The sequence below is a fragment of the Genypterus blacodes genome, unplaced genomic scaffold (genome assembly GCF_046128005.1).
Source record: "Genypterus blacodes isolate CSIRO-AG114 ecotype Tasmania unplaced genomic scaffold, CSIRO-AGI_Gbla_v1 ptg000143l_1, whole genome shotgun sequence".
Lineage (NCBI taxonomy): Eukaryota > Metazoa > Chordata > Actinopteri > Ophidiiformes > Ophidiidae > Genypterus > Genypterus blacodes.
This window is the reverse complement of record NW_027466945.1, coordinates 1,143,816-1,168,234: the sequence shown is the minus strand read 5'-3', so window position 1 is coordinate 1,168,234 and position 24,419 is coordinate 1,143,816. Positions and strand designations below refer to the sequence as shown.

The 24,419-nt window shown below is 43.1% G+C and overlaps 3 protein-coding genes and 2 non-coding genes across 5 annotated transcripts; 2 read left to right on the top strand and 3 right to left on the bottom strand.

Moving 5' to 3' along the window:
- Positions 1-1,099: 1,099 nt before the first annotated feature.
- On the bottom strand, positions 1,100-14,695 carry trim67 (tripartite motif containing 67). The gene is made up of 11 exons (XM_076165343.1): positions 13,883-14,695; positions 8,354-8,449; positions 6,839-6,961; positions 5,390-5,500; positions 4,800-4,941; positions 3,143-3,306; positions 2,806-2,944; positions 2,132-2,256; positions 1,853-2,031; positions 1,561-1,723; positions 1,100-1,240 (listed from the first exon to the last, which is right to left on the bottom strand). Exons 1-11 carry the CDS (start codon positions 14,693-14,695, stop codon positions 1,193-1,195), a joined length of 2,103 nt encoding a protein of 700 aa, XP_076021458.1. The 3' UTR covers positions 1,100-1,192.
- Positions 4,291-4,372, top strand: trnas-cga (transfer RNA serine (anticodon CGA)). Its single transcript has one exon. It is a non-coding gene; the product is annotated as a tRNA-Ser (tRNA).
- trnas-cga (transfer RNA serine (anticodon CGA)) lies at positions 7,080-7,161 on the bottom strand. Its single transcript has one exon. It is a non-coding gene; the product is annotated as a tRNA-Ser (tRNA).
- Positions 14,696-16,414: 1,719 nt separating the features above from the next.
- On the bottom strand, positions 16,415-20,253 carry exoc8 (exocyst complex component 8). Its single transcript, XM_076165380.1, has 4 exons — positions 18,982-20,253; positions 18,164-18,417; positions 17,825-18,073; positions 16,415-17,368 (listed from the first exon to the last, which is right to left on the bottom strand). Exons 1-4 carry the CDS (start codon positions 20,129-20,131, stop codon positions 16,961-16,963), a joined length of 2,061 nt encoding a protein of 686 aa, XP_076021495.1. The 5' UTR covers positions 20,132-20,253; the 3' UTR covers positions 16,415-16,960.
- Positions 20,254-20,917: 664 nt separating this feature from the next.
- On the top strand, positions 20,918-24,127 carry sprtn (SprT-like N-terminal domain). The gene is made up of 5 exons (XM_076165398.1): positions 20,918-21,282; positions 21,632-21,731; positions 22,023-22,151; positions 22,345-22,639; positions 22,856-24,127. Exons 1-5 carry the CDS (start codon positions 20,963-20,965, stop codon positions 23,812-23,814), a joined length of 1,803 nt encoding a protein of 600 aa, XP_076021513.1. The 5' UTR covers positions 20,918-20,962; the 3' UTR covers positions 23,815-24,127.
- Positions 24,128-24,419: the final 292 nt, after the last annotated feature.

The following is a 24,419-nucleotide window of genomic DNA, read 5'->3' as shown; positions in this document are numbered from 1 at the left end:
CTACATTTAAACTACAGATGTTGATCTCTAATCCCGTTTTTTTTTAAGGGGGCCATGCTTGATGTTTGTATTTACACAGTTGAGCCCTAAAACAACCTGCATGTGCAAACAAGCATTTAGTTTCACACACACAGAGTCAAATAACAACAAATTGACACAAAGGAAGGAAGGAATAATTATACAAGCTTTTGCTTTTCTGAGGTATCTTTGAAGGTCTGCAATGAACGCATGAGAGTGCACACCTCAGCCAAGCCGAGTAGTCCTCTGTCATTGATGAAGTTTCACAGGTTATTGTCTAGAACATGATCACCCACTTCTGCAAACCCACACACCTTTGATCATACTATGTCCGGTTCCAAAGTTATTAATAAAAGTAAAACTGTAACTGTTGTTGTTACAGCGCCACCATTGGGTTGATTGGTGTCATTTTTTACACAAGTAATGAGCGCAGATGTCCGCCACATTTGCTGACAGCAGACTAATTCTTTCATGAGGTACAGCACATTTTGAAGAATGAGCAACGGCTACTTAGGCAGCAATTGTATCAAAACAGTTATAAGTATCAAAAAACAAAGGAAAAATGTGTCTGGTTTGGTCCAGACATTCTACATGTAAAATTTCAAAACAATTGAGCAAAACTCAAGGATTAACAGGATTAAAGACAAAACCTCCCTGCTACATCATTCATATGCAGACAATGCAGAAGAGTGTGTGTGTGTGTATATGTGTGTGTGTGTGTTTGTGTATGTTTGCATACTTAAGCTGGGCTACAAGTGAGAGGAAACAATTGGTGTTGGGTCTTGAGATTCTAATTCAATTGGGATCAATGTTATTGATCTCTCTCAACCCCGCCGACTGGATACTGAAAAATTATTTATTCTACACATAAATAAATACTTGATTTGGGAATTTCCAGCTCCAGTCTGAAAAATAACGAGACATTTTTTTCATTTTTTGGGGCGAAATTTCTTGGGGAATTTCTTAGTGTTTTTGCCTGAAAGAAAAAACCCCAAAGGTGGCGAATAAAAACCCAAATTTAAATAAAAAGGGAAATGTTCAAACCAATGTACAAGCATTAAAAACACAACCTGGTGAGCGTGATGCTAGGATGCTGGAGGTCACGGGGTCGAAGTGTCCCGGGTCCACATGGGAGTGACGGTGAGGCTGCAGGTTTGTATCAGAGGGAGATGATCTACTGTTTGCTGCTCTTTGGCAACTCCAGGCCCGTTAGTAAGGTGACCTGTAGAGGACAGAGCACCAGGGAGACCAGGGTTTAGACACAGAGACATATGAACTGTGTGTAAGGGAACATGATGCTAATTGGATTAAAGGGCCAGCGCACCCAATTATTAAAAAACATATATGAAAAAAGAGCATTTGATTTCTTCAGGACTGTTTTCTGTTATGTATTCTGTTACTCTGCTAGAATCCAATGCCTTAGTTTGGAATCTGAACCCAATTACAGCCCCACGGATTTCACTCTGGGTCTGATCTGGCCCTTGTTTAGGATCTGAACCCGACCCGGGGATCTGAAACACACACACGCACACACACACTGACCTGTACGTTTCTATTGAGGCTGACAGCCGGCACAAAGACCCCATCCAGGTTTTCAAAAGCAGTCGGTCCATGCTGCTCCTTGTTGATGTAGAAGGTCAGTGTGTGCTTGGTCAAATCCAGAAGGACCCCCACAGTGGAGCCCTTACTGATGCCCCCCTCTGCCCTGCACAGACACACACACACACACACACAAAGAGACATGATAGTCTATTTGTGGTATATTACACTAAACTTGAGTTGTTAGGTTCACCATTGTACTTTTACAACCGCAGCCCTGAAGCCGATTGTTTACCTGTTGGTGTGAGAGTTGTTGTGCATGAACCAGGAGCGATTGTTGTCCACATACATGGCCCAGGCCTTGTCGTCCTTCCCCAGCATCATGTCTTTCATGGTATTGATCCTCGCCACACCAAACGCCGGGTCTGGGTGGTTGTCATAGCGATCGACGATGATCTCCCAGTAGTGGATGCCCTTATGTTTAATGAAGAGTAAAATACAACTTTAATCAACTCTGGTGATGATCTATGTGAACAACTTAGACAGAACACGAAAAACACACACACTCACTCACCTTAGAGAAAGCAGCAGTCCCCAGCACCACTCGGTCATCGTAGCTGTTACAGCTGACTGTCAGGTTTTCATTGCATAGAGCAATGTCCCTGTGTGCTGAGGAGGGGTCAAAGGTGAACCAAGCCACTGTAGGAAGGAAACATGAGCACATATTCAGATTACTCAATAAAGACTAAATAAAGACCTTCAATTTCAAAACAGAGTCAGATTTGCTTTCTAGGACAACATAAAGAAGGTAAATAAGGGAAAAAGATGATTTAAACACCTCTATGCCAAGGGATCATAAATATACATAACAATTTAAGTCTCACAATAAAGGTTGCTTAAGGCCGAGCTAAGTAAGCTTGGATGTCTCACAGCATCAGTTTGATCTGCTGTGGAGGATCAATAATGTATGCAGTGGTAACCACATGTAAATCCCTGCAGTGAAAAATCAATCAGTAGATCAATAGTTGACCATGTGGTTGGTTGGGCACTTGTGTGGATCATGTTCACACCACAAATGAATTGTTTACATCCGCACAGACTTCGGCTGTTCTGATCCGCGCCAGAGTCAATGAGGGGGGAATTAACCCCTGTGTGACTGAATCAGACCAGATCACACAGATGTGAAAATGCCTGAGGAGAAGAGTGAGGAAGGGAAAAGAGGGCAGAGGACGCACACACAGTTCTTACCATCAGAGGTTTTGAGCACCACCGTCTTGCTGTACGGCCCCACACCGATGGAGTTGTAGGCTTTCACTCTGGCATTGTAAGAGCTGTTAAAATGGAGGCCGTCCACCGTGCACACAGTCTCCATCCCCACATATACCTCCTGGAGACACACACACACTTGATCACACACTTTAGGCACATTGTAACAAATATATATAGACACCTAAGGAGATATCCAAGAGCTGAGTTCCTACACTCACAGAGAACAAACAAGGCAGCCTTGTGTTTAGAAAGACTATAGCATGTAGGATTTACATTCAAATGGAGCATGATGTCATTTATACATGATGCCACTGACCCTGTACTGCCCTCCATTGCCATCATCCAGTTCCAGGATGTAACCCTCGACGAGGCTTCCTTGGGGCGCAGTTACCCTCCAAGCCAGGGTGGCGCTGTTGTTTCTGGTGCAGCACTTCTCCAGCTGCAGGAGAGGCGGCGCTGGCACCGACGGTCCGGATTCCACTGGGTGCGAAATGGATGTGTAAGAAATCAAATTGTAATTGTTGGAAGGGAAGGGAAGGGAACGGAGGAGATCAATTGAAAGAGGAAGACGTGTCAGGCAGTGAAATAAAGGGGGGATTTAAAGGAGGAGGTTGATAGTGGAGAAGAGTGGTGGCAGAGGATGGAATCAAGGAAACAAACACAAGGGAAAGAGATTATTTGGCTGGAGCTCTGTAAGCAAACTGGAGGGAGAAAGATGCAGTGTGTTGTGTTTTTGAGGGCCTGCTAGGACATTAAGGGGGCAACATCTTGAAATCGGAGCAAAAACAGGTGTGCTTCAGGTTTCAGTTGGAGTTTATCGTTCAATAACACGGATTCATTGCAGAAGAGCTTGTAAAGGAGTGCAAAGGAAAGAGAGCAGGTAAGATAACACCAGTGAGTCTCCAACAATAGTGGCTGTGAGGGCTGACAGGACCAAGGGAACAGGAAGGAGTGACAAAATAAAAGCACGGGCAGGAAATAAAAGAGGTTTACTGTGGAAATAGTGTCACCGAAATACCTCCTGGGCTCTCTGACTCCATCTCAGCCTCACCACCTGCTGTCTGTCTTTGTTTGAATAATGGAGCCTCCTGCACATCTGGAAATATGATTTAGATTGGGGTATTTCATTGGATAGGCACATGGAGAGAAAACGGCATATTAAAGCACTTGGTGGAGACCTGAGAAGAAATTTAGGCTGTTTTCAAAGCAAAGGTTGTGGTTCTTGTTGACATCAATGAAACTGTTCAAAATGAGGAACCAGAATGGGACCAGTTCCATGTTAGTGTGAATGAGGCAAAGTGAGGTTTGGGGGCCCTCTGGCTGTTATTTTTTTTTTTCTCTTGTCAACCTGAAATCGGAATTACAATAAACTGGAAAGCAGACTGGATCCATCTGGTGTCGTTATTTGGTTTTCTAGTGGTTTTGTTTTGGAACCTCTTTGAGACACAAGATGGACCATTTTAAGCTGCGATGGCCGAGTGGTTAAGGCGTTGGACTCGAAATCCAATGGGGTCTCCCCGCGCAGGTTCGAACCCTGCTCGCAGCGAAAAACATATTTCGGCAATTATTGTGAAGTTTCCCGGAATGGGACGAAGAAAGCATGGTCCTTTCTTATAGACTAAAGGTGTAGAAATGTCCAAATGGGTTTGATGTCCCAGCAGAAGTCATAAGATGTACATCTGCATTTACACAACTATGCATGCTGTTGACGACCATATTCCCATCTATATACATCTATGTAATATCAAGCAAGTGGAGTGGAATGAATATAAATACAAAGGAGGTTTTGTTTACTCATGCATTCCTGCTGGCTGCTGGGTAGTTTGGACGGATGAATAGATCATCAGTGGTGCATTTGGGTGGACATCTGAAAATCAATAGCTTGTGTGGGTACCTGTGTGTGTGTGTGTGTGTGTGTGTGTGTGTGTGTGTGTGTGTGTGTGTGTGTGTGTGTTCTCTACCTTTGCCCTGGCACAGGTCCAGCTGTAGGATGGTCTGGAGCAGGGTGTCGCTGTTGAGGGTGAGATCATACTCAGGGCCCACCTTTGGCTCCAGGGCCCCTTTCACCCACTGGTCCTGAGATGATGTCACCCGCTTGATTAGGGCATCTGAGATCTAAACACACACAACGCATACAGGGAAATGTTCTCAGTACTATCCTTGCATATGGAACAGCTTGTGCTTTCAATTTTTATATCTGACCTTTTACCTTTTGACCTGAACAGGCACAGATTGGTAACTATTGATCATCTATTGATCACTGGAGGCCGATAATTGAACATATCAGCTCAATTATATATTGATCAACAGCGGTTTTGGTCAAATGAATCACTTGTGTGCAGTGTTATTAGAAGCAGCAATGTGTGTATGTTTGTATCTTATTCTTCACACTTAACGGTAAATACTTCTTCCACTAAATGAGTTGTGGTGTTCCCTACTTCCTGTTCAGATCAGTAACTGAAGAGACATGTTGCATTTACACTGTAGAACCTTCAAGTCGTTCTGCAGATGCCATGAAGAAACACACACACACATGCTCATACACATACAGATGGTTACATACCTGCAGAAATCCACTGGGGTCGTTCTCTTTGAGGACCTCCAGACAGTATTCCATCATACCGGTGGTCTGACGGAGCTTCATGGTGCAGTGGGTGATTTGGTCACGAACCACCTGAGAAGACACAGAAACAATATGTATTTGTTGTTGTACATGGACAAAGTTACAAGGTTTAAAAGACAGAAGAGTTAACCAATGCTCTTCTAAATGAATCAGAGAGTTAATCAGATGGAGTTAGAATTAGATGGTGTAATTGGCTCTGTCATGGTGTTGATGGTTAATAAGATCACAATTAATTATTCGCCTGTCAACTGCTGTCTAATTGGAAAACTGAAGTCTGAATAATTGGCCAAACTTCACAAAATAACTGTCAAAGCAATCATTTGATAATTCTCCGCACTTCATTTCTCATTCCTTTATTTATTCAGAATGCAGGGCTGACTGCTGTTAAACTAAATCTAATATTCCTTTGTAATGTTGCTTCTTGAGTGTAAAATACATATTTTTGTGGATATAATATGCTGACCAAAAGTGGACCTCAAAGCACCTACAAGTAATAAATATTATGTAAATGACTCTGGATTCTGTTATCATCATTACTTTCAATATTATTATCATTATTTCAATATATCTATTGAAAATGTGTCATGAGTGAAGGATGATCTTTTATCTGGTACATTGTCAGCATCAGTTCTCAGGCATCAGACCAAAAGGCCTCAGGAACACTTATCAAACCTGTAGTGTGAGGCAATAAATAAGATGGCTTTTCACCTCCTCCACACATTTAAGACTGAAATCAAAAGAAAGTAAATCTGAAGTTACAGTTAGATGTGATGACAACTTCAGGTGTATTCAAAACCATGTGGTTACTAAGGGAATCTGGGTGAGCACTCACTAGCAGACCAGAGGATTAGAGAAAAGCTGTTAGTTGAGGGCTAGACTTAAAAGGTTCAAACAGGCATGGCAATGATTCCGTTCAGGCTCAGATAATCTGAGTCTGAATGAGTCAAAGATCCAAGAACATGTGACAATACACAAGACAAACTGGCAGGGAACAATGGGAAGATGGTTGGGGAACAATCTGAATTGATTAATAGAGTCTCTCACATCCAAAAAACTCTGAGCTATAGTAGTTTAGTTATCTTTGTGTGGCATAGGAAACCTGCCACATTACCAGAGCTGCAACATTCAGTGTTACCCTCTCAGTGTCTCACTCACTCCCCTCCGGCTGTCCACTCAGAAGTACAAAAAAAAATCACTCATCAACCACTGAAAAATCTTCCATCTAGGCTACATCACATCGATACTAACTGCATTCTGGACCAGCTGAAGAGTCTTTAATGAAGTTAATGTCTTTTTATGCATGTGTTGCTGATGTCTCTGCTGCAACAGGGGGAAACAAAGTTCAGGCCAACAGCCTCACAGAAGGACATAAAGATGCAGGAACCTCACCTTCAGTTTGTATTCCTTCTCCTTGGTGACTTTGGTAAGCAGTTTGGCTTTCTGTCTGGTCAGTGACTCGATCAGAGAGTCACACTGGGCCACAAGACAAGCTTCAAACTCTACACCATTCTCCTGCAGGACACAGACACATTTTATGGTCATACAATCATTGCCAAGACATTTCTTTACAGTCGTCCACTCTCTTTCAGATAAGATAAAGCCTTGGTTATCCCAAGTATAATGATAACACCGCTGCGAGCAGGGTTCGAACCTGCGCGGGGAGACCCCATTGGATTTCGAGTCCAACGCCTTAACCACTCGGCCATCACAGCTTGTTTCCACACTTCTGGAAATGGTAAGCAACGAAATAAATCCTCTGAGGAGTGAATGTTACCCCATTAACACATTACGTTTGTCCTTTCACTGACATGTAAATGAGGAAATACCGTAGCAACGCCTCTTTGAGGGCAAATGAAAAGGCTTTAAATCAAGCTTTCAATCTGGAGCTGTCCTTCATTTGCTTCCCTCTGTACCTGGCAGACCAAAAGGAGATGAATCTTAGATAGCAGTAATTTCCAATCAAGCTTTCTCCTCTGAGAGACACAGTTTAAATCTGTAAGAAGATAGACGTTACAGCTCCACTTTCACTTCATCTATCCCTCACTCTGCTCTCTAGGCTCTCAGAGGGATTTGCATGTGTGTTTGCTGTGTGACTGACAGGCAGATTCAAGTGGAGATCAGCTGTACAGTAATGCTATAATGCTGAACACAAACACCCACACTCATTCACTTTAGCTGATATGAACTCAGTTTAAGTGCCTCGCATGCTGCCTCTTGGACGTGACCCAAAACAGCAAAGAAGAAAACCAAACTCCAGCCAAACTCCATGTGCATAGAGACGACAGAAGAAGAAGCAAGTAAGTCAGAAGCAAATGGCAGAAAAAGCTGTGGCCTGTGCCGATTGTAGTCTATCTGTTGATCGAACGCGTTGATATAGTTTGTTTAGATAGGAGCCTTCCAATTTGCAAGTCATAAGCTATTACGTGTTTAATCCAATTATTTTCCATTATAGCGCCCCCTCATGCTTGTCAAGTCTGATTCTTCTCACTAGATCTTATGCTCCATCGCCCTCCACTCTCTCAGATTTCACATTTGCACATTGCACCGTGGCTGCACAATCTGTTTTAGGTCATGGTCACCAATTACACCCTCACCTCAAAAAATTAAATGACACACTTGATCTATTTGTAAAGAAAACCTTAAAAATAGCCCACACATGCCCTAATAGAGAGAGAATAACACATAATACCTTACAAGCGGCTGTGTTTATGTTTCGTTGCATTTCAAATGATCTACAAAAAACTATTTTGATCAATTATGTTTACAAATGTCAAATTCAGTTAATTCCTGCAAGCCAAATAAACCAATTCGTCCCTTATGTGGTGCGATGGCACAGTATATTGAACTACTTCTGTGCTTTCTCATGTAACCTGGCATTTGTCACCAGTAGTCACCTGTAGTTACCTGTATCTGCTGCAGCATGTTCCTTAGTTGAACCAGGAACTCTTTGGCATCTTTAGCTCGGTCGGAGACGCCGTTCAGGGCCTGGGAGAGTTGGCACTGCAGGGACAAACAGGAAATATATACTGTACATATGAGGACAAATGTTTGTATGTGTGGTTCAGATGCTTTTCAATGCCAACAGAAACAGATGTATTATACGGTAAAAAGCTGCAATCTAAAGCTTTTTATACAGGGTGACACATTGTGGCTTGTGGAAAATGTATCGAATGTTTAGGATTTTTATTTACAGAATTTATAGAATTTATAGAATTTCATTCCCCACATATATGCTGGAAATTCTTAAACAATGTTGGAAATAAATAAACACATTCTAAAAATTAAATCATTCGTTACAAAAATAACTCAAACTCAAAAAATAAACTTGGAAATAATCTCTCTGGCAATGAATATGTACTGGATGTATGTGTGTGTGTGTGTGTGTGTGTGTGTGTGTGTGTGTCTGTGTGTGTGTGTGTGTGTGTGTGTGTGTGTGTCTGTGTGTCTGTGTGTGTGTGTGTGTGTGTGTGTGTATGTGTGTGTCTGTGTGTGTGTGTGTGTGTGTGTGTGTGTGTGTGTGTGTGTGTGTGTGTTAGATAAGAAGACAGGACAAAGAAAATACACATATGTCGCACACATACCAAGCTGTGACGAATTTGCTCTGCTGCTGCCACTCCCACATTTCCACCTGCTCCCCTTCCTCTTCTTAAACACAAGCGCACCCACCCACACCCACACCCACCCATCAACACACGCACACACACACACATGCAGCGCCAGAAGGCAGGAAGAAATGGAGCTCCCTTTTTATTCCATAGTAAGAATAAACAGCTAAACATTCTAACAGTCAAAGTTGCGTGATCATAAAATCTAGATATTAATTTTTTTTTACAAAAAAGTTACACAAACGTGGGAAATCACTGTTACATCACAATACTGTGATTAAGGAAATCACCCAGCACATACAGTCAAACCGCTGTAAGCATAATCCTTTCTTACCACTCCACCCCCACATCACACACACACACACACACACACACAAGGAGTGACCAAATCTCTAAACCATCTCTCGTTCATGCATGTGTTGTCCAGAGTCCGGAGGAGGGATAGATGTGTGTGTTTGTCTGTGTTTATGCGCGTGTGTGTGCGTGTGTGTGTGTGTGTGTGTGTGTGCGTGTGTCAGAGTTCACAAATCAAGTCAGCCTTCTGTGGTAGTTCCCACTGCGCCACACCATGATGCCATCTGGCCCAGTAAGCTCTCTGGCCTGGCCTGTGTGTGTGTGTGTGTGTGTGTGTGTGTGTGTGTGTGTGTGTGTGTGTGTGTGTGTGTGTGTTTATTCCTAACAAGAGGATGATGAATGTGCCACCAGTTGTGACCTTGCATATCCCCTCCTCACTCCCTCATTTGATCTGTTCTTGTTTCTGGGGTTTTTTTGTGCTGCATACGAAAGCTTATGTCAATAGAGTGATGTCATGTGATATGCCAGCTGTTACAAAGTGAAAATATAGCAACGGATATACAAACTATGTACTATTTTAGGAAATAAACCACAATCTAACCCACATCACATTCTGATCCAACATAAACTCTTTGGTGTCTTTTCTTGTTTTATTACTGCTCCAAATGAGGGTGTCATCGTTCTTTTTTCCCTCTGTCAGCACACTTCAACCACTCCTCTCAAAGGCAAGTGCAATCATCTCATTATCATAATCATCTCACAGGAGGCCCATTTACTCAGTGACATTCAGAGAGAACGGTGACATTCATGCAGGCCCAGCTGTGTTGGTTCAGTGATGTTCCCCCTCAACAAATAGCAGAGTGCAGGAGGATGACGCTGCAACAAATTCGAAGTGGAGTTCATTCACATTTTGAATTTTGAATTTTGAATTTCCATACTTTCCCATGCTCAAATATCTTCTTCTCTCAATATTTAGGACAGTATTCCACATGATGCTTCCACATAATGCAGGCAACTCAGGGAAATGCCTGGAAGCTTAACACGATGACGTTACCGACTTTAAAGAAGTTTGCATTTTGCTCTCACATTGGAATCGTTTGCTAACCAGATGGAATATCTGGGACTCCTTCCAAGGCGGTCAGTGAGCTGGTAGATAGCGGAAATTCAATCTTCAATTCACAGGGGGTCCTGATTCTGGATTCACATGAGTAACACCTCTGAGTAACAGATCGGCAACAGCCACATTAGGCCCATGCCATATACTGAAAGTTTGTGTTAAAATAGGCATAAAAATAACTGTGCTCCTCTTTTAAAATGTATTTGTACATGTTTTAGCCCAAGGTGGCTTTGTTACAGTAATGGTGAGCACTTGCAGAAAGAAGTCAAGTTTACCCTGAGCTACAGTGGAACAATGAAAAGCTCTTATGTGTTTGGCTGTCAGTCTGGGAATATACATCTATATATTATTCTGTAGTATTCCTTACTCAGTAACCAGGCTCCTCTCTTGTGGAATCTTTTCAGATTTGGTCCAGTGGGCATACACCCTCTCTACGTTTAAGAGTAGGCTTAAAACTTTCCCTTTTGATAAAGCTCTTTGTTAGGGCCGGCCAGGATTGCCTTGGACCAGCCCCTAGTTATAGGCCTAGACTGCAGGGGGCCTTTAAATGATGCACTGAACTCTTACTATCTTGTCAGTTGGTCAGTGGTAATGTGAGTATGATCAGAGGATGGAACATAACAGCTGTGTCTCGTTTCCTTATCCTATTCTATTCTATTCTATTATCTGGTGTACACGCTCAGTCCTGTGCTTCTACTAATCTTCCCCCTGCACCCTGAGTGTGGTTTTCCTTTGTTTTCTAGTTCTCCTGGCTGCTGTGCTGTCTCCATGCTAGAAGTCTCCCCATGCCAGCAGGTTGTTAAATGGAATGGGTCCATCCGCCATCCTCCCACACTGCAACCCCTCCCCCAACCCCTACCCAAACACATGCATGTGCCCTAACCAGCTGCCTGGACTTCTTTCCTGGATTGGATGAATGCATTTAGGTCTACTCCCCTAGAGAAACATCCAATTGGTGCATAGAAGGTGAATCCTTTTTTTTTTTATTGCCAAATAAACAAGAATGAGCAACATAAAACCCAGTCTGTGTTTTGAGTATGTTGCAGACTGAGCAGACACAGGTCCTGCTCCGAAGAGAGAGGGAGCCAGACAATCATTGATCTTCCTCAAACCAAAGACACAATATTAACTAATTGGCAGCTATCCATTATTCATACACTGCTCATTACTTAACAGCTCAATCTCATTCCTGTACTCTGATGGGATTTTCACAGCCCATTTATGACACAGGATTATAAACTCCTCGCAATCAGGGGACAAGACAGGAAGGGTTGGGGGTGGGGGGAGAAAGAGAGGGAGGACAGAGTGTATATGAGGGAAAGCGATGAAGAGGAGCAAGGGATAAAGACACAGAGAAGGTGAATGATGATGGGGAAAGCCTGTAAAGAGGACGAAGAAGCAATGCCTGTTAAATGATAAATGGGATGAATACACACTTCCAGTTACAGATAAAGGAAGAGAGATTTGTCCCACTGACCCATTTAGACAGAAACAGATGAAAATAACTTAGTGATGATGGTGAAATGCTGTATTATTAATGACAGGGTATAATATGCTAAACCTGACTTGACATTGGTGCCTTGTTACGAAAATGATGGAGTATTCAACAAATATCAAAAAGGATTTTATTTATTTATCCTTTTTGGCAAATTGGGTTATTTTTCAGTGCAGAATCAGTAGAAACCATAAACCTGAGTCGCAACCATCCTGGGAAAAGGGTCCCACAAATTGGGGGGCCAACATTTAACAATGATGCAATCTACTTTGATTTGTTGCAATTTCAATCATATTAAGGCGCATACATGTCTGGGCCTGATATCCAATAACAATGACAGAGCTTACAGGGCGGAGGTCCAAACATTCTCTATGTGGTGCAGGTCGTCAACCAACGACCTGCACCTCAAAAGAAAGAAAACCAAAGCAATGATCAACTTTAGAAAAGCAAGGAACATCAGAAGGGACTCAACATCAATGGGGAGAAGGTGGAAGGTGTCACCAGCATATCAGAGGACCGGAGCTGGAGCACAAATACAATACTATACTAGTACTTATACTACTTGATAATCTTATCAAGAAAGCATTTCCTCTTCTTCACAAGGACCCTGAAATACAACAAACTGCCCCATGACCTGATAAAGTTTTACCGCTGCAATGGAGAGTAAACTGACGTACAGTTGTACAATCCAGTACTCTGTCCAGAATGACAGAAAACAAGAAACTGGAGAGAAGAACGAGGGGAACACGGGAGCGGACAAAGGTAACCAAATGAACAGCAAAACAAACTGAGAGCAACAAGACAGGGACAAGATCAGAACTAAATAGAATAACCTATGAACATGAAAAGAACAGTCAAGAACAGGACAAAACCAGGACAAAACCAGGACAGGAAACAGAGAAGAAGCAGAGTGAACCCACAAGAGGTGAACTCCCAGCCAAAGTTCACCAAAACACCCTGTAGTTCTCTTTAAAGATGTGGTATCAATTTAGGAAACACTTTAAATTAGCAAATGAATCCCCTAGGTCCACTCCACAACAACCACCTCTTCCCTCTCAATATGGTAGCACAAAGGCATACGATGTTTCCTTGGTTTGTATTTGGACAGTTGTAACAGCTTTTCTAGGCCGTCAACACAACACAGATTGCCTGCAAACCAATGATTTAAGTGCCTCCAAATCAGACACTTTTCTCCCTGTTTCTCCTAGAGAACAGTTAATCAGGGGTGATGTTGTTTCACCCATATTCCCCAGCAAAAACTGTTACTGTTCAGTTTATTAGAATAGATTAGATTAGATTAAATTACTTATCCAATTCTCAAAATTCTTTACCCTACTCGTCAGGACACAAAATATACATACTATCACCATTTGTACTTTCTACATTTTGTAATCGTGCTCAAAATATACAAACAATATTCACACGTATTTGTACTTTTGCAAGGTTATAGACCGTGTAACCATGGTATTTATGTATTTATAGATATCTGCAGAAAGGCCACAAGATGACATCAGTCAACATTATGGGTCTCAGTACTGTGAGCTCTGACAAGTTCACATCACACACAGATGTGCTATGCATGAAATGCCAAGTAAAAGGCATATGACCTATTCACATAAAGATTCAGAACACACACACACAGACGCACAAGGTTTGCATACTTGCAGTGATTACTCTATTTCTTTCTCTCTCTGAATTTACTTGCAACATTATTAGCGAAACACACATACAAATCCACACTGCATTCAGGCAAGGTGATGATGATAGACTCAACTTGCTCTATTAGATAGAGTTTAAAAACACACCGACTAGATGAATCACTAATATCTACATCTACATCATCATCATCATCATCACATAGAAAAGCAAAGGCGTGACTGATACAGATTATGGAATGGATAGTGTGTTTGTGTATGTGTCACCTTGTGTTGTTTCCACATCAGTGGCAGCGGTTTCACGTCGTGCTTGGCGTGCTTCCCTTCCTCCAGACACTTCATGCACACCGGAGCCTTGCAGCTGCAGCAGTGCATGCTGAAGTTTTCCGCTTCGTGGTCCACGCATGTCGCAGGTTTCCGCGCGGTAGCGGGTGGGTGCTGCCCGCCTCCTCCTCCGGTACTGCTCCCGCCGGTTGCCGCTCCTCTTGCCGTTTGGCTTGGCGGCGGCACCAGGCGGTGTTTTGCGAGCGGGCCGCGGGACGGATGGCAACGCTGCTGGCAGGCGTTGCAGTAGTAGACGTCGCACTGCTCACACATCACCGTCGCGTCTACCGGGTTGCGGTCGCAGAGCTGACACTTCACCGCACCGGAGGCGGAGGATGATGCGCCGCGGCTGTGTTGGTACCGCGCCACGATGGCCTCCAACAGCCGGTTCCGCGGAAAACCCCGGAGCCCCCGCTCGTCCAGGGAGACGCTCCGGTGGCACAGCGGGCAGGTGAGGGAGCAGTGTCGATGGGAGAGGGCCGACGGAAACACCCGCACACCGTTTGGAGACTTGAGCTGGCATGGCGTGTAGGAGCCGTAGCCGCTATCCGTCTCGCTGTACAGACTCATCTTGTCCATGTCCAGGTAGTCATAGTCAGAGCTGGCCGACGCTCGGCTCTGCACCGGAGTCTCTCCATCTGGGGTTTGGACGGTGATGTTTCGAGCACATGGCAAGCACACGTTGTGGGAGCACGGTAACCGGATAGGGTCCTTGAAGAGAGAACCGCAGACCGGGCATTTTAACTCTTCCTCCATCTCTCCCGTCAGATCTCGTCCACCGGACGTGAAGTAGCTTCAGTGAAAACACTCTCCAGCACCGTCTGACGCGGACAGCTCCCTGCTCGCTCTGCGCACGCGCCACTTTTCTGTAGGAATTGTGGGGCTTGTTGTTCGAGCTGAGCGGTTGCGTTCAAGATCACGGTCAAAAGTGTGTGTAAATGTATACATTTTTGCATAAATGTACAATTCGTGACAGTTAATGTATTAAATGTGTTGATGACTGTATGTATTTGTGCATAACAGTAAACATTTGTGTGTATTTACATTAGATTTATGGAATTCCTCTTATTTGAATTCTTCCTCACAAACACGGATTTCAAGTTTTTAAGAGTTGAAAACTGTGAAAAGGCAAAAATACATCTATAGCTGAGAGGCAGAGAGAACAATTGTCAAATCAACATTCGATTCATTGAATGAAGTATGTATTCATTCATACATACTTTTGTCAGTGATATTACTTCACTCCCCCCCCCCCCCCACACACACACACTTGCTGCTACTACGTACATGTAAGCCTTGTATATATGAATAAATCATCAAACATAGCGTGAGGTTTAATTCTTAATGAGCTGCCTACAGAGTCAGCTGCCTAAGAAGTCAGCATCATGCTTTCTACTTAGGCAGCTTATGGGACACCCTTCTACATATGAAGACATTTGTAAATCAGATTTTTTTGACATCTTAACACAGATTTGTCATTTTAATGAGCACACGGTTCTGGGACATTTCAGAGGTTGTGTTTTATACAGAAAGAGGCCGAAAAAAGAGAGAGAGGAAGAGAGAAGAAAGAGATGTTGACTGGGACCTAAGTTTTTTTTTTTATCCCCACATCTATTACTATAAATGATTTATGATATGCCATTTATAATTTCCCTTACAAGTCCCTTTTCCCTTACTTATTGAGATATCTTGTACAGATTTCCCTTTTGGATGCGTCATCCTATATTTGGCATCTTTGACAACACAGGGCATTTCATTTTAATCTAAAATAAAACCTGATAAAGCAGAAACCACTGATGTTCACCTCAGTTTAAGGAAGTTCCATTAATAATAATGACTTTATTTGTATAGCAGCTTCAAAAACATACCAAAGTGCGTTGAGATACAAGCCAAACAGGAACGGGGCAATTAGTAGTATTACCTATTATTATTATTACCTTAGTAAGTTATTGTCCATCCTCCTCCTTTCTCTCCTGAGTGTATCTGAGATGCTTCACCAGTCGCCCTGAACGTACCTTGACAGTTTGCATAGAAATAAATAGGTAGACGTTATTTAGAATATTTTCGAGACTGTCTGCAACTATCTAGTAGCGTCCACATTACCATCTGTTCCCTACTGTATACCATTCAACATCGCCTCTTACATACACAACTAATACCTGACACCAGCACCTCCTCTAAGCACGAGCTGAGAACGTGAGAAACAAAGAAACGCTAATTGGTTGGAATTTGCTCGAAAGCTTAGAATGCGTTCTATTGGATGAAAAACATACCAACACACAGCAGAGAGCAGGTTAAGACTCGGCCCATCCAAGGTCCCTGCAGGTCACTACGTCATGATAAAAAATTCTGTATTATACAGAGAAATGTACTCCACTTTTACAAAAACATTCAGATGGAAAGATTGAAAAGAACATCCTATGCTGTTCAGTTCAATTTACAACTTCCTGCCTATAAAGAAACAAAGACATAACCTGTTGATCATAGTCATATTTAATTGTGTGTTGTGTTAAACACTCATATATATACATATATACACATTTCAGTCATCCCTTTATATATCAGTCATTCTTTTTCTAAATTTTCTTTCTTACTTGAATCACTTTCCTTGTCCACAACGAAAATATTAGATTACTTTCAAATTGTGCCAATCCATAAATGACATCAGCCCCTCTGTCATTCATAATATAGCTCATCAATGTATCACACACAACTCTCTCTGTATGCTTGATCATAACACGCCACCTCAGACTGCAGCTGGATTATTGGAGACGTGTTCTACAGATTTACGTGTTGTTATTTTCCAAACATCAGAATTAAACAGAATTAGACGGATTTTAATAATCCAGAGTCCACTTCAAATATTGTGACAATTCATGGTGACTCTACTGCATTCAGTCTCACACAGCAGCTGAAACGTTTAGTCCTTAAAGTCCTAAAAGAAGGGATTTACAAAGCCATGCATTTCTTTTTTCCGCCTTTTTCTGTCTTTTGCATCATAGCACTTTGTTCCGGTCAGTCTTAGACCATAGAAGTGGTGCTCTCTGGGTTGACCCGAACAGGTCTGGTGCTTTTCCTCAGATCCTGCAGCTGTTTGGCCGGCTTGCCCACACCCTCCTCGAACCTCTTCTCCACCACTGGCAGCACGGTGTCATGGAGGAAAGTGGCGTTCTGCATGATGAAGATCTTCTTCTCCGGCTCCTGCTCACAGCGGAGGCTGTAGTCTACGTGTTGGACGGCCACTAGGATGATCTCGCGCAAGCTCTCCAGCAGAACCATGTGCAGCTCAGGGAAATAGAGCTTCAGGCCTTCCTCCAAGAAGTTCATCATCTGCTTGGTGAACGCCACGATGGTGTAGCTCAGGTTGACCCAGCAGTCATCACCAGTGTACTGCTCAAAGGTCCCCATGCCACAGCTGCGCATCTCCTCCTTCAGAAGAAAATACACAACTGTTATAGAGCATTCCTATCCTTATTTGCAGATTGCAGATTGATTTCAAGAACTTTTCGATCCCTTCCATTTTCTGCAGTGTAATAACAATAATGATACTGCACACCAAACTTCATACAAAAGCGTCGGTGACTCCTGCAGCTGTCAAGTCGTTTCCTAATAACGACCCATCAAACTTGACAACAGCCCAGAGTGTTTGCTGCTGCTGCTTTGTATCATTTGTTAGCGTTCTTAGAAACGGACATGTTTTCAATTGAAAAGCGTCCAGACGTCAACATCGACGTCAACATCAACTTCCCGAAAGACTTGAGCTTGTAATAAACTCATTTAAAATTAATATGCTGTGTGAAATGACCTATTTCTTTGTTGAGGAGTGTTATAATAAGTGTGTGACATGAAATAAATCTTATTAGTGCAAGACAAGAAAAGTGTCACCTTGAGTTTGTCCAGAGCCTCGGGCGTCATTAGATTCATCCTCCTCCACATCTCCTCAGAGTTGCGGTGCTTCGTGGCCTCGATGATGATCTCCTTGTAGCTCTGCAGTCCTGCTTTGATGTCTTTCACCAGCAGGGACTGCAGGGTGAAAGTCAAGTCCAGGCCGATCTCAGTCAGCTGCTGACAGTGTTCCTTGGCCACTTTAACACACTCTGCTGCTGTGGACAGACTCTCCTTGCTGTCAAACACCTGACAAACAACAACAACAATCACAAATGTCACATCTTACTTCTTATATCTCTCCTTACTGACACCTTCTATCTGTCTCCCTCCTTTCACCTGTTTGCTGAAGGCATCCACAAACATCCTCATGGCCGACCTGGACCATACCACGAAGGCAGAGTAGCACCCTGTGTTCCCCGCAAAGTCCATCTCAAACTCCTTGGCCGTCTCCAGTAGGCTGGTGAAGAAGATGTTACAGAGTTTGTGGATGTAGAGCAGCGTCGCTCCTTCGATGCGAAGCTGCCGTATGGCCGTCTGCACGGCCGCAGCACGATTCTTCAGGAACAACTCGCAGGCTTTGGTGGACTGACCTGAAACGCAGTCAAACAATTTACTCATATTCTCTGTAATCCAGCTATCTTTTTACTTTAAACATTATTAGTATTCATAGTTTTCATTCCTTTTCATGCATTCTAACTTTATAAGCTCCACCACTGAAGCTGTGTTGTGATCAAAACCCATTTCTTTGTTAAATGTCATTATTTAATACTACAATTGCAGCGTTTCATCTCAGTTATTATTATGATTACAATCTATGCTCTTCTTTCTGTGAATATTGTTTTATTGGTTTAAAATGTCTATAATTGGCTTCATATAGAGATGTAGAAATGTAAAAAAAAATACACTGCACTGTTTTGTAAAATGAGAACATACACTGACTTTGTTATAAAAATCCAGTTTTTGGGAACTTGAGGGGACATGAATGTTTGTATTTCATAAGATACTGAAATATAAAATAAGCTAAAGTGCAGCACTGCAGTTTTGAGAACAAAGTATCTAATTATTCAACATTGTAAACAAAATGTGCAACTCTGATTTATCTAATAACTACTTTCTGAAGTCTTACTGCTTTTACTGGTTGAAAGATGGCGTACCGAGTCTGATCAGCTGGGACACAGCTCGCCGGGTGGCTTTGGGACCCCCGCGAAGTGACCGGTCGGGGGACAGCTCAAACATCAGGACCTCCGTCAGCTGCCGTATGCGCTCGGCCACCTTCACCCTCAGCTCTTTGATCTTCGGGGTGCCCGGCTGGTCTTTCAGGTACTCGTTCAGTTTGTCCAGGAGGTCCACGGCACCTTCAAAGTCTCTCTGCGCGATGCAGACGTCCAGATCCTCCGGCAACTCCTGGATCCACTCCAGGCTCAGATCTACATTATCTTCAGCTTCAAGCGGCTCTTCGTCATCTACATCAAAGGGGTTGGTGGACACCTCGGGCCTCACGGGAGAGTTAGGGATCTCTTCCTCTTTCTTGTACTTGTCCTTGGTGACTTTGTTCTTTTTGGTTTCATCCAGGATCTCCAGCCATTCCTTCTTGATTTTGCTGTTCTCCGCCTGGAAGATGCGACTGTCCGGGAACATGAGGATCTTGAACATGTCCTTCATTGGAGGGTTGTCCTTTACGTTAACTACAGCAAAGCTCTCCAGATCATACAAGGCGTTGTATTTGTACTTCACCGCTCCCCGGCGGTTGGGCAGCCAGGTGGCTATCAACAGGCAGTCATTCATCAGGAAAGCATGGACCTTCTGGATGGGGGACATGTTGTCCACATCGTATTCAGCTAAGTCCCCATTGTAGACCAAGTGTCTCCCTGGGGTGTCCATGATGTTTTTGCCCCCTTCCACCTTCTCCAGCAGTGACGTCAGTGTCCTCTGTTTCAGCTCCTCGGTTTCTTTGGGGAAAGCCCCCTGCATCTCTTTGGACGTCTCATCTTTGTCCGTGGAGAGCAAAGCTTGAGTGATGCTCTCCATGATGCTCTTCTGCTCCGTCAGGATGTGACTCAGCTGGTACATTTCGCTCTCCAAGTAGGAAATCTCTTTGGCCGTTTCGATGAACTGCCTGTAGTTCTTGTAGACATTTTTCTTCAGGTTTTGCGCAGTTTCGTCGGCTAAATTCTGGATTTTTTGACGATGCTCCTGCAAATCTCGGTCGCCGTCAGACTGCTGCGACAGCTGCTTGACGTAATTTTGTGGATCGAAATTGGGCGATTCCAACAATTTCCGAAGTCGATTCCCCGTTTCTGACATATTCTACCTTATGGGTTTTTACCTACTTAGAAAAAATCTGAACAAACTATAAGGATATGCCGTTAAAGAAATTAATAACTGAGAGAGTTCATGGCCGCTAGAAACCCAAACAGGAAGTCAGATACTGGTTGACACCCTGAACGTCACGGGGTTACACAAAAATGGTTGGCCAACAAATTGCTAATCAAATAAGGAAACATAACGCACTTTCGTTCATTTGTAAAGATACATGTTACTCACAATTAGACATTGGAATAATATGTTATACGCGCATACTACGAAATGCTAACGTATAAGACATTTTAAATGCTTAAATCGCCTGCTATGAAAACTCCGGTAATATTTTCACTGCCCAGTACTTGGAGTGAGGCGGCTACATATCCCAGAATTCCTTCTTCTGATGTCTACAAAAGTAATAGTTTTGAAATGCTGGAGAGAAATACTCAAACCTACAACGAAATATAGACAATGTTATTTATCGATAAGTGCCGTGTTTGTTAGAATTGGGGTTTATTTTGAAATGATTGGAGGAAGTAATATTTACAGTCTCAAAAAATAAAAAGTACGATATGATTTCAAAGATATTTTACTTTTAAGAAAGCCCAAGAGGTACGAATTAATTAAACTCACATTTTTCAAATTTTCTTGGATCAACTAAATTGATTGAGAGGCTATAAGGGATTTGTATGTTTTTGTTATTAATTGCATATTCCAATCCACACTCCATACCAGTTGGTGGCAGTAATGCACTAATACGTTGTTTACCAACTGCCAACACACAAGAGGAAAAGGAAGAAGAGGAAACAGGCGCTTTCTTCTGTAATCGTTGTCATGGACGATGATTTTCTTCTCGCTATTCAGCTGCAGGAACAGTTTAACAATGAATACCAAACGCCCAGCACGTCAGAAGATAACAACCTCGTACAAAGCAGTAAGAAAAGGAAAGTTGAGGTAGCTGGGAATGACATCGTCGCCGTCCCTTCATGGAAGACCGTCAACCGGCCTGAGAAACCGCTGTCTATCGTTGACGCGTCCTGGGAGACCCTGGACCCCAGTCCCGATGTGAGGGCCATGTTCCTGGAGTTCAACGACACGTTCTTCTGGGGGAAACTCAGCGGAGTCGAAGTGAAATGGAGCCCCAGAATGACACTGTACGTATTATGCGTTATTCTTCACTCTCATGTGCTCTTTCAAGTGTAATTAGAAGTGTCTATACTGAAAGTCAAAGCCTCCTTAATTGTTAGATGTTTTTATGTGGTTGTGTAGAAATAGAAAAAGATGTCAACCAGTCTCAGGGGTGTTGTCATGATCTGGATTGTCATAGTTGATGGCAGGTAAGCAGGCAGGGGTAGATCATGATGATGGAGGCACCGAAATCCACCAAACTATAGTAAACTGGGCAGTTTGTGTGTGCAAATAACATCAGAAACCGACTTGGAATATCCAGCGTCTTCCCTGATGGCAGCTTTGTGTCCTGATTCCAATGTTGTTCCTCTGTAGGTGTGCTGGTGTGTGTTCTTACGAGGGCCGTGGTGGACTGTGTTCAATCAGACTCAGTGAGCCTCTGCTGAAGCTGAGACCAAGAAAAGACCTGGTGGAGGTGAGAGACTCTGTTTGTTGGTGTGACAAAACACTTTCTCCTCTGATCCGATGTCCCTGCTGAGAGAAGTCCATGTCTTGTGCCTTACTCATAAATATAGAAGTCATAAATTGTTATTATGACTCCTTTTTTAAAATCTTACTATTTATTATTTATCAATAATGCAAACTGCACAAAAGTCTTCTCTTTCTACAGGTCTGACTCCCACCTGTGAATGTGTGTTTCGGAAATGAAAAAACAATAAAGAAACTCAATTAAATGTTCCTATTCCTTTGTTCTTTTCACCATCAGACCCTCCTGCATGAAATGATTCACGCGCTGCTGTTTGTGACTCAAAACAACCGAGACCGAGATGGCCATGGACCTGAGTTCTGTAAACATATGAACCGGATCAACACGGCCACTGGAACCAAGATAAGTGTAAGTATATCACACTCTGTCTCTTCAAACAATAGAAACAGCTTAAATTGTGGTTTTATGAAAGTTACAAACAACTGCAGAACGCCTGAATACACATTATTTCCTATAGAACGAGCATGTGAGGGTAGAGAACACATCTCAATTTCTCAAAGTATCTTCTGAACCATCTGTCTTCCGTCTGTCCTCCTATCAGATCTACCACACTTTCCATGATGAGGTTGATGCGTATCGGCAGCACTGGTGGCGATGCAACGGGCCCTGCCAGAATCGCAAGCCCTACTTTGGTTACGTGAAGAGGGCCATGAACCGGGCGCCCTCATCTCTCGACCCATGGTGGGCGGACCACCAGAGGACATGCGGGGGCACCTACACCAAGGTGAAGGAACCTGAAGGATACGGAAAGAAAGGCAAGACGGGTGGTAACAAAGGCAAGGCGGTCTCCGAGAAGAAGCCATCGGCTAATGGAAAACCAGCCAGTGCGACTGCAGGTGATGAGCCATCTTCTGTTTATTCAGCTGTGTAAGTCATATATGTCAACATGGTAGTTGACATACAAAAAGCTTAAACAATAGGACACAGTTATTCCATTTCTGCACAGTTCCAGGCAGAGGAGTTCCTAAGTTAGTTTAGATATTTTGATGTGTAAGATCTGTGAAGAGAGAACATTTCTGCCTAGTGTTAACCTCCATTTCTCCCTTTCTCAGGTTCTGGATTACAGGACATAAGAAACATTATCCCATTCAGCGGGAAAGGCTTCCTACTTGGAGGGAAAGCTCAGTCTTCCACATCTTCCCCTACGAACACGTCCTTGTCAACTTCTGCTTCTTCTCCTGTTAAACTTCTCTCCCCTTTTTCTGCGACCAAGAGCCTCGCCTCTTCTCCTCCCTCAGGTCTGGATCACCCAACCAAAGGAATCTCTAGCACCTTACCTTCCATCAGCGCAGGGTTCTCAGGACAGAAAACCCCAAAAAAGCGATCCGTGGGTAACACAAGGTTTTTTGTCAATATCAACGGCTCTCCAGTAAAAATCCCAAAACCTCATAGCAGCAGTGGGACAAAGGGGAACACCAATCAGAAGGGATTACAAAAATCCATTGAAGACCTCTTCAGCAGGACTAACAAGACTAAGGATAACAGAGAGGCGACATCACCACCCAGTAGTGCTTCCACTTCCCTCTTTTCTAAACATCCTACTTCCCTTCCCAGGACATCTGAGCCAAGTCCAAGCAAAGACAACCATTCCACGGACACGTCTGTAGTTCTGACAGGAACCAAAACTAAACCCATACAGTCCAAATACTTTAATGGTTCTGTTACTAATGGTAACAGTACGTCAGGGGCTGTTGGTGTGAATCCAGCATCGAGGAAGAGGCCGTTGAACGATATGGGAAACCCAATAATCTTAGACTACTTCCAGAAGACATTGGGCAGCCAATCAGCAGCAACCAGGGACTCAATGAAGTCAAAATCACCCGCAATGCAGCACAAAACTGCCACCACCTCCTCACCCTCTTCCTCCTCCATGCAGTCCTCTGCTGGACTGCACAGCGTACCTTCACCTTCCCCTTCTTCCTCCTCCTCTGTGCTGGTCAGCTGTCCTGTCTGCCAGACGAAGGTGCAGGACTCAAAAATCAATGAGCATCTTGATTCCTGCCTCTCTTGATTTTGAGTAGAATATGTAACTATTAGCGTTTTCTGGCCTTTTATCAGGAACAACTTTTACCTCAGATGTACTGCTGATATTAAATCACTGTGCAACAAATGGATAGATGGAGGCTAAGAAGGATAATCGGGCTTTTACTTGCAACAACTCTATTTGAGTTGGCCTGTCAGCGTAGTTTGTGGGTCTCCTGTCTTAAACTTTTTAGGGCTTTTTCAGCCCCATAACATTTTTTGGAGACTTAATTGTTCGAATGTTACATTTACCACTGTGTTCGGTCTGGTTTTACATTTGAAAAGGGCAATCGTCTTAAAAACACCATTTCTGCTGGTAGTTGTCAGTACAAACAGCAAACAAACTTTACCACATAGTTTTGAAAAATTACAGTTCTTGACCATATAGATTTTATGCATTTTTATCAATTACTGTTAAATTTGCAGTTGAAATGTTTTATTCAAATTGATTTGTATGATGTAAGCTGTGTTTGGAAAATGGCTGATTCAGGTTTTATTTCAAAAGCTGCTGTGTCGTGTGCACCTGCAGTTTATTTCTGGCTCATCTGAGGCGGATCGAGTGACTCTGTTGACATCCTTTCACTTTGCACTTTG